This window comes from Engraulis encrasicolus, chromosome 6 (genome assembly GCF_034702125.1).
Source record: "Engraulis encrasicolus isolate BLACKSEA-1 chromosome 6, IST_EnEncr_1.0, whole genome shotgun sequence".
NCBI lineage: Eukaryota > Metazoa > Chordata > Actinopteri > Clupeiformes > Engraulidae > Engraulis > Engraulis encrasicolus.
In genome coordinates this window covers 15358896-15368895 of record NC_085862.1, presented here as the reverse complement: position 1 = coordinate 15368895, position 10000 = coordinate 15358896, and the positions used below count along the sequence as shown (strand labels likewise).

At 43.3% G+C, this 10000-nt stretch overlaps 2 protein-coding genes across 2 annotated transcripts in view; both read right to left on the bottom strand.

Moving 5' to 3' along the window:
• Positions 1-2116, bottom strand: part of phb2b (prohibitin 2b) — a 12910-nt gene extending 10794 nt beyond the window's left edge. The window contains exons 1-2 of the mRNA XM_063200768.1: positions 1917-2116; positions 556-685 (exon numbers count right to left, since the gene is read on the bottom strand). Coding sequence (XP_063056838.1) covers positions 556-685; positions 1917-1937 — 151 coding nt within the window. The 5' untranslated portion in view covers positions 1938-2116. The remainder of the gene's footprint in view (positions 1-555; positions 686-1916) is intronic.
• Positions 2117-6684: 4568 nt separating this feature from the next.
• pde6d (phosphodiesterase 6D, cGMP-specific, rod, delta) overlaps positions 6685-10000 on the bottom strand; it is a 12612-nt gene continuing 9296 nt past the window's right edge. The window contains exon 5 of the mRNA XM_063200066.1: positions 6685-7558. Within this exon, the coding sequence (XP_063056136.1) occupies positions 7477-7558 (82 nt within the window). The 3' untranslated portion in view covers positions 6685-7476. The remainder of the gene's footprint in view (positions 7559-10000) is intronic.

Below are 10000 nucleotides of genomic sequence, written 5' to 3'. Positions count from 1 at the left end.
GTGTGTGTGTGTGTGTGTGTGTGTGTGTGTGTGTGTGTAAGGAGCAGATTTATGATTTTATTTATGATGGCTGTGTGTACCTGCATAAATGGCCTCATGCCATGATGCTGCGATGTGTGTGGCCTATGAAAGTGGCTTCTTTAACTCTGTATAGCGATATGTGTACCTCTATAAGTCGCTTCTTTAATCCTATATCCGGTGTGTGTGTGCCTGTGTGTAGTGAGCATAGTATTGGGATGTTCTGTATAAGTGCCCTCCTTAATGTCGTATGAGGTGTTTGTGTGTGTAGCTGTGTGTGTGTGTGTGTGTGTGTGTGTGTGTGTGTGTGTGTGTGTGTGTGTGTAGCTGTACGTATAAGTGCCCTCTAAATAAATGCAGTAAGCGAGATGTGCGCGGGCCTCCTTGAGGTCATATGAGGTGTGTGTGAGTGTGAGTGTGAGTGTGTGTGTTTTTAACCTGTCTACGTGGGCACCTTGATGTCATATGTGGCATGTGTGTTTTTAACCTGTCTACGTGGGCACTTTGATGTCATATGTGGCGTGTGTGTGTATTAACCTGTATACGTGGCTTCCTTGACGGCGTATGCGAGGGCTCCGGCTCCCAGTAGCAGCTTGAGTCCGGTGCCAGCGCCGCGCGGACCAGCCGCCAGCCGACCAGTCAGGTCACGCAGGTGCTGCAAAAACCTCTACACACACGTACATACGTGCGCGCACACACACACACACACACACACACACAATCAGGTCATGCACGGGCTGCATTGATCTCTGTAGATCTACAGACACACACACATAGCTAAGGTGGGCTGTTTAAGAATAGTATGTAGCAGACAATTAATGGTAAAGCTCCAGTCCTCTGTTCAGTGTTATCAAGCTTGGAGCTATCAACTAGTCCAGCTGCCCACGGCTTAACTCTTTAAGTTTTAACTAACATGACCTGGATGAAGGAGAATTAACACACGCACACCCACACACACTCTTAAACACACAGTTGTGTGCTGCCAGCTACCTTCCTCTAAGAGAGCACGCATCAATTGCGCCATCTGGCGGGCAAATGACAAGTTGCATACATTAGGCTACCTAGTGTAGTCAATGGTTGGTTACCTCACCTGCCACACAAGCGCTATCTGGAATTTTCTAAACCAACCTTCAGTGCTGTGTTGCCCTATTCCACTAACAAGGCACACACACTCCACTCTGTGTTCAAATCCAGCCACTAATAATCATCAACAACAGCATGTTAGGAAGTTCATACGGACGTTTGTGAGAGGTTTGCTGGTGACATTGACTGTCGCATCAAAGGCCATTTAACACAACTACTAGCTTGCTAACTATCGTCGGTACAGTGTGGAATCAATGAATGACCAATGACCATCATGCTCTGATAAGTCGGGCCCCGCAATAATAGCTAGAATACAGCTATTCCCATCATGACCAAATTTGCACGCCTGTCTCTAATTTTGTAACATGGCTCTGGGTCACAGCGGCTCCATTAGGAAACTGCCCAAGTTGGAGCTGCTAGCTACGATAGCATTCTTCCTACACAAGTCCACCTGTGATGAACTGTTATGGTCAGGCACCCAGAGGCAAACATTACAGAAAAAACGCATCACAGAATGACCCTATAGGTTGAAATGGGCTATAGACCATCGCGCACATGTATGCTTTACTCGAACAGGCTGAGCAAAACCACTAAATGAATGCATTGTACAACTGGCTGTGTTAGCATACAGAAGCTAATGTACACAGACAGCACAGGCAGAGTGTCACATAACGCACATAGCCTACGTAATATCAATACACACATGAAACACAACACGAGCTTTTCATAGTCACATAACAAGACATCTCAAATGAGCAATAACTGGCATTCCTAATAAACTGACAGTTATTTGGTGCGCACCGGCACATACTCACATTGGGCTCTTTACTCGCCATGCTTGCTCTGGAAGTCCAAGGTCGCAGGAACGCTGGTAGAGCTGCCGCAAAGCATATTGGGAGATGTAGTCTGGACTCGCAGTGTCAGCCGAGGACAGCGCTGAGGTCAGATGAATTTTGGACCAAAGGGCGGCCACCTTCAGAAGCACTTGCTTCACACGTTGCAGCACCTTTAAATTCCATTGTGCTTGCCTGGGGCTCTGGTGTTGTACAATGTGTGTGTCTGGCACTAGATGTCTAGGGCCCCCACCTGTCATGTCATGGGTCCCCAGATTGACCAAAGATGGAGGCAATAATTGCATGGAATTGTGACAAGATTCATTGAAAAAGCCTGTGTTGTGTCAAGTGTAGTAGAGTTTTAAATCTTGTAAACACCTTTCCACAGTTGGCAGACATGTTATCCTTCATTCATGTCTTGGAATTGTAATGTTGTCTCTGTAATTTTGTCACAGCAGTTTCCTTCCATATGGGGGCCTACAATAACTTGCAGACTAGGGCCCCCAGCCAGCATAGGTGCTGGAAAGGAGGATGTAGTGGTGCATTGGTAACCCCACTTTGTGAAAACAAATCTTGTTGGTTGAGAACATGAAGGCTTGGGACAGTCATGGGTAAGCGGTTAGGGCGTCCGACTTGTATCCCAAAGGTTTACGGTTCGACTCCTGACCTGCCAGGTTGGTGGGGGGAGTAATTAACCAATGCTCTCCCCTATCCTCCTCCATGACTGAGGTACCCTGAGCATGGTACCATCCCATCACACTGCTCCCTAGGGGTGTCATTGGGGGCTGCCCCCTTGCATGGGTGAGGCATAAATGAAATTTCGTTGTGTACACTGAACACTTGTGTGCTGTGGAGTGTTGTATCACAATGACAATGGGAGTTGGAGTTTTCTAGTTGGGCTTTATATTATTACTAAAGCACTGTCTACATGGGAAACATCTGGCTACATGGTAACATGCAACTAGGAGTGCTGTCCTGTCTCCTTTCTTTTGAATATGCCTATTTCTTATGGAATGAGCCATCAGTTGCTTTTTATTTTTGTTGAGTTGAGCACATTATGAAGCTTATTTGATCCATAAATATGCATTTTGAAGCTCTGAGATGAAGATAGTAGTACTTCACAGGTCAGGGACAGTCGAGTGTTGCTCAATTTTGCATTACTTTAGTTACTCTCGCCAAAATAACTTAATATGGACCTGGCCATTTACAGTGTAAATCAAGATCATGAGTCATTACTCTTTTCACCTCCCATCCAGGAGGAGTTTCGGCTGCATGCAGGCTAAAAAGTCACAGCATTAAAATCCAGATTACAGTAAAGTCACAGTTTTGTAACTAGTACATCTTGCTGCTTTTCCCTCCTGTAATACCTTATAAGGTATTACCGTGTTACAGCAAAAAAAGTTATGGATTACAGAGTAATTAATTACTTTTGTAATGCATTACTCCCCGACACTCCTTATCACCAACCCGGACCTTACTTGTAGTCACTTGTTCATCCTGAATTTCCCCCTGGGGATTAATAAAGTTACTCTACTCTACTCTACTCTACTCTACTCTACTCTACTCTACTCTACTATCCATGCAAGGAAGGTGGGGGTGGTTAAAAAATGATATTTCAATCAACAGCTCAGTTCTGAGAAACGGGAAAAAAAAGAAAAACATTGATAAAATCTTCATGTGTGTGTGTGTGTGTGTGTGTGTGACTGACAGAGAGAAACTGCTGAGGGAGGATATGAAACATATTGATATTGTCAAGGTTATGTGGTCATATCGCCTTAAGGTTAAAATAGCTTGTGGAATGGCCTTTCTTCAGAATGTTTGGGCTTTCCAGGGCAACAATACCTGATTATGCCTTATGCCTATATCTTGTTCCCCGTTTTGCACCAAAACTCAGGGAGGTACAAGTGTGGGTTGACCATATGTCAACGACCAAAGAATTTTGTATGTGTGCCCTCAGTCAGTGCCTTCTGATGTGATGTTCTGTAATGGGGAAAGTCAAGCGTCTCCATGTAGAACACCACTCCACCATCAAGTATGCATTACATTACATTACATCACACTAAGCTGACACTTTTATTAAAAGCTTATAGTTATTTAGGTAGGGTATTGGTGACAGTGCCTGTAGCAAAGTGGGATTAGGTGCCTTGCTCCACGGCACTTCAGCTCTGGATGGACGTGTTGGGAGAGGAAAGGGAGGGATCCAAACCTGCAACCCTCTGATCTTAAAGGTACACTGTGTGAGATTTTTAGTTGTTTATTTCCAGAATTCATGCTGCCCATTCACTAATGTTACCTTTTTTATGAATACTTACCACCACCATCAAATTCTTCATTCAAAGTATTCATTAAGACTGGAAAAACTGCACTTTTCATACATGAAAAGGGGAATCTTCTCCATAGTCCGCCATTTTGCATTTCCAAACATAGCCATTTTTAGCTGCAAAAATTACTGTACTTGGACCATACAAGAAAAAAGTTGTTTATTACTTCCTAAACTTTCATGTAAAGATCAAATCTGGCAATAGGCAGCCCAGTTTCAATGAGCAGCATAGTTGCAGTACCTTTTTTGACCATTTCCTGCACAGTGTACAGGCCTACCTTTAAGACCACCTCCTTAACCATTAGGCCACGGCTGCCCCCATTAATATCGCATCGGTGTGCATTGGTATAGCAAGAAACGCCTCCAGTCAAAGACCATACTGATGATGGTGATGACGTTCTACACGTGACAGACAACCTTAGGAGCAGTATACACATTGAGAGTATTTCATGGTGACACACAGGATGAGAATGCTAGGAGGGATTGTTATAAGGGAGGCTTCCGTACAGGGATCCATTTGGGGTGGGGTGGGCTTTTCTTGCTGGACCAAACAGAAGATATTAGGGTCTGCAGCACTGTTCTCTGCTCCCAAATAAAGTGCAATAGCACAATGTTTCAGACGCTCAGTCTTTTGATAAAGGACTAAGCGTCCAAAACGTTGATATCAAACTTTGTTTGCGAGCATAGAACAGTGTTGCGGATTTTTATCATTTTTACGTACAAGCAATGATAGTAGCCCACAAAAGGAGAACGAAGGGGGGTGTGTGTATGGGGTTTGGGGGATATTTTTGATTGAGAAATATTTTGTAAATATTTTCCTGATATTAAACAGTTCTGAAAAATAGCTGAGAGAATAGATGACAAATGTTGATTATAAGCTCAACTCCTGGTGTGTGTCTGTGTGCAAGCGTGAGAAACAGCTAAGACAAGAGATGAATCATATTGATAAGAGCTGAGCCTTCCTGTTGTGTGTGAGTGTGTGTCTGTGTGGTCATATTGGTATAATGGCAAGTCAACAGTGTGTCAATGTCTGTTAATATGACCGTCTTTCTTTAAACTGCCAATAATATGCAACAGACAATATATGTTATATGGCCAGTATTCTTCAGCATGTTTTGGGTTTAGATGCATAACAGTGTCTTCAGAAGCAACTACAGGAACAGAAGTTATTATTTCTCTGTGGAGAACAGGCAAATTGGACAACCAGGGCTACTTCGCCAACAAAAGTTAAGATTTCACTTTAAAACCCTAAAAAAAACCTGCCTGTGAAACTCCTTCAAAAAGGTGTTAAATGTAAAACACAAGTCTCCACCCCAATCGCAGTATTGCAAACTTTTGACCAACCGGTGGGGGCAGCCATGGCCTAGTAGTTATTTTAAAGGGAGACCATCAATTTGACCCGGGGGTGGTGTATCCCTTAGGCGATGGGCTTTAGATCAGACGGTTGCCAGTTGGAATCCCACCCTTTCACTTCCTACCTCACTGCATGACTGAGGTGCCCTTGAGCAAGGCACCTAACCCCCACACTGCTCCAGGGACTGTAACTAATGCCCTGTCAGACTGTCCTTACGTAAAGGTGCATTTATTTCTTGCTATTGCAAAAAAAAGTGCATTCCGTGTTGAGGTGCGATGTCTTGGCAAGTTAAGTTTTGCTCCTCAACGATGCAGGAAACCACTTCTGTCATGTGACGAGGCTTGCAAAGTTTTTCCCACCGTGTTGCCAAGTTTCTTTTGCTGTGGCGATTTTGTGCCCTGACCAAAATTCAACCTGTCACAGGTGTTGTGGCGCACGACTTGACATGCAAAGTCGTGATGCACAAACGTGATAGACGATCCAAGTCGGCGTGTCATCTTAACGCTCTGGTATAATGATGACATCTAGCCCCTGTCCATAAAAAAACTGTGGTAACACTTTACTTTACGGATCGCTAATAAGGTGGTAATTTCGTGTTAATTTCATAGTTATTTCATAGTTATTTCAGGATAATAACTGTTTGTTTTTAGTAAACAGCAAAATAACCATACAGTTTCCAGTGCATTGTGTGTGTGTGTGTGTGTGTGTGTGTGTGTGTGTGTGTGTGTGTGTGTGTGTGTGTGTGTGTGTGTGTGTGTGTGTGTGTGTGTGTGTCAACAAAGTGTCACCGTGCTGCGAGTCATCAGGGTGTCACCACAATGCACTGGAAACTGTATGGTTATTTTGCTGTTGTTATTTAAAACAAACAGTTATTACCCTGAAATAACTATGAAATAACTATGAAATTAACATGAAATTACCACCTTATTAGCGATCCGTAAAGTAAAGTGTTACCAAAACGGTAAGTCGCTCTGGATAAAAGCATCAGCTCAGCTGAGTGTAATGTAATGAAAGGTGCGTGACATTGGTGACCTTGCATCTTATTCTAAAACACACACTCAGGCAGCAGTGAGGTCTCGAGGTCTTCAGGAATGTTTTAATTCATAATTCCACTTAGTATTTCAAACGGCCTATAGTACAGTAGAGCTATAAAACAATGACAGACACACATCAAACAAAATAATAACCCAATGATGACATCAGCAACCAACAGCCAATGGGGAGGTGGGCGCTTTAAAAAGAGGGGAAGGGAACCACGGCTGTCCGTCAAGTGACAGGTGGGCGGGGTGAAGGGGAAGAGAGCTACAGGAAGTAAAAATAATTTACATGGTTAGGTTGCCGTGAGCAACGTTGCTCATATGTACAAAGTCTTTAGTGGCCACAGGCCGCTGGTGGAGAGTGTGTGTGTGTCTGTGTCTGTGTGTGTGTGTGTGTGTGTGTGTGTGTGTGTGTGTGTGTGTGTGTGTGTGTGAGAGTGAGAGTGTGTCTGGGTGTGTGTGAGTGAGTGAGAGTGTGTCTGGGTGTGTGTGAGTGAGTGAGAGAGAGTGTGTCTGGGTGTGTGTGAGTGAGTGAGTGTGTGTACTGTGTGGGTGGAGCGTTGTGCTGCTCTGTGCTCCCCCCACTGGTCAGGGAGAGAAGGTGCAGGAGGTGGGGGGAGGGAGTTGGGGGGCAGGTGATGGATCCCTCTCCCTCCGACCCAACAAGTGCACCCTCGGAGTGTGTGTGTGTGAGTGTGTGTGTGTGTGTGTGTGTGTGTGTGTGTGTGTGTGTGTGTGTGTGTGTGTGTGTGTGTATGTGCGTGAGAGAGTGTGTATGTGTGTGTGTGTGTGTGTGTGTGTGTGTGTGTTGCTCCTCTCCTCTCCTGGGGGTCAGACGTAGAAGAGGCGCACTTTTGACGTGCTGACGTGAAGCTCATCATCGAAAAACTTGGTCTCTATCACAACGTTCCCACTGCAGAACACACACACGCACACACACACACACACACACACACACGAACACGCACACCATTAGTGTCAATTACTGTATTCCCTCACACGCATACACGTACACGAGCAAACACAAACACATTAGCATTAATTACTGTATCCATCTCTATACTAAAGCAGAATAGCAAGTATATATGCATACATGATTCAAGTTCAAGTTTCACATTTATTAGCCATATCAACATTATGAAAATACAGTTGCTAGGATTGTACTTTGGTGAGCTCAGACAAATCAAACATACAACTAGAAAACACAGAACTGGGGGTCTTTCTGCCTTGTTTTTGTTAAGTTGGAGAAAACTGGAATGTCAAAATTCGCCCTATCCCGCAATGGTGAAGAATCTTTTAAAAAATTCCTGGATCCGGATCGCGATCCGAATGACCACCAAAATGTAATGTAATCACTTGTTCCGTTTGTCATTTCCAATTTCATCAAAATCTGTTAATACATTTTTGCATTACCCTGCAGTGCTGACAGACAGACAGACAGACAGACAGACAGACAGACAGACAGACAGACAAAGAGACAGACACACAGACAGACAGACAAATCAATGCGACTGAAAACACAACCTCCTTGACGGAGGTAATAAATAAACAGGTAACATACAGAAACATGGAAAAGTGCATTGATTGTATATGCTGGCATGATAATAAAGTATAATCTAATCTATCTAAAACAGTTACATTTTGAAAAGTAAGCAAGAGAGGTAGGAAGGGCAGGTAGTGAAGTAACTATAAAGCAGTGGTGTAGTCTACGTAGAACGCCGGTACAGGGGTGATGGTGAAAAAAAATCCTGAGCCTGAACTTTTTCCCCTGCTCTAAGGACGATGACAAGATAGCCTACTGCATAGTGACGTAACGTAGGCCTATTTTGACACATTATTAAAACATTTAATAGCCTGTGTATGGCCATTATTCAAGCCTGATTGTAGAAGAAAACCCTGAACCTGTAACACTTTCTGAGATAAGAATAACCTAATGGCTAATTATTATCAATGTTTTATTTTTTGCAAACTCTGTCAAACCTGAAATCAGGCATGGAGCCTGAATACTATCAGCCCTGCCGGTATACGGAGTAAGTTATACCCACTTCTAAATTTCAGGGATTTCAGTATACCCACTTAAAATTGATTGATCCATTGTTTTGAATAGCACAAATATATACAGTATACCCACTTCAAAAAATGCTCACATATACAGTATACCCACCACAAAAAAAGTAGACTACACCACTGCTATAAAGGGCTATTGCATATTTAGGTGGCGGATGGCTTGTTGTGGGTAGGTGCTGTCCCTAAAACATGTGGGATGCTGCGGTACCTTCTCCCTGAGGTTAGGAGTGTGAATAGGTGGTGTGCTGCTTATCTGGTGGTCAGCTTATCTGAAGGACCTACTAACGCCTTATGTTACTGGAAGAGAACTGCGCTCATCCAGCACAAGCCGTCTGGCTCTGCCATCCAGTCGCTCTAGGTACTCCCAGTCAAGATTGTTCTCCGTTGTGGTACCCAAGTGGTGGAACAGTCTCCCAGAGGCAGCAAGACTGAGCACATCTCTTGCAGCTTTCAAGAAACAACTAAAGACATTCCTCTTTCGAGAGAATCTACTAGACTAATGCTTGAACTGGCCTTGCCCCAGGGCAGACTCCTGACATGATGTTTAGTTTAGTTTAGTTTGTGAGTGTGTGTTTGTGTGTGTGTGTGTGTACTCGTTATTTACTCTTTATATTTAAACAAAAAACAAAAACAAAACAAAAAACAGCTAACCCCTCTTTGCAACTGCACTTGTTGTTCTGTATATCTCCTGTGCACTTTGTATTTGCTTGTGATGTTGGCTTGATTATGTCCTCTTTTGAAAGTCGCTTTGGTTATAAAGCGTCTGCCAAATGCAATGTAATGTAATGTAATAATGTGTAGGGTCAGAGGTGATATTCTTGGCTTTCCTGGCAATTCTAGTGTTGTAATGTGAGGCTAAGGTGGGAGGACTGTGGCCAATTGTTTTAGAGGCCGAAGGTGATTTTAGATGGAGAAGGTGAGCACGGTTTCGATGGTAGCATGGTAGAAATGGATCATGCCTGCAATACCTATCTGCAATACTCTGGCCACCATCCTACACACAGTGCACGTTTAAGACCAAACCAAAACAATTCCTAACTTAAGCCGTCAGTAAGGGCATGTTCTGTCAGTATACAATTGTTTTAGCGTATACATTTTTTAAACTAGAGCTGTGTTGAAAAAATTGATTAATCAATTTTAAATCGATTCACAAATTAATTTCCGATAATCGATTCATTCATCCAAAGATCGATTTTTTTTAAATTATCATTATTTATTGTTAATATTATTATTATTTTCCACAGTTAACCTTTTTTCAGTCTTCCAGCCATCAGTAACTACCAAATAC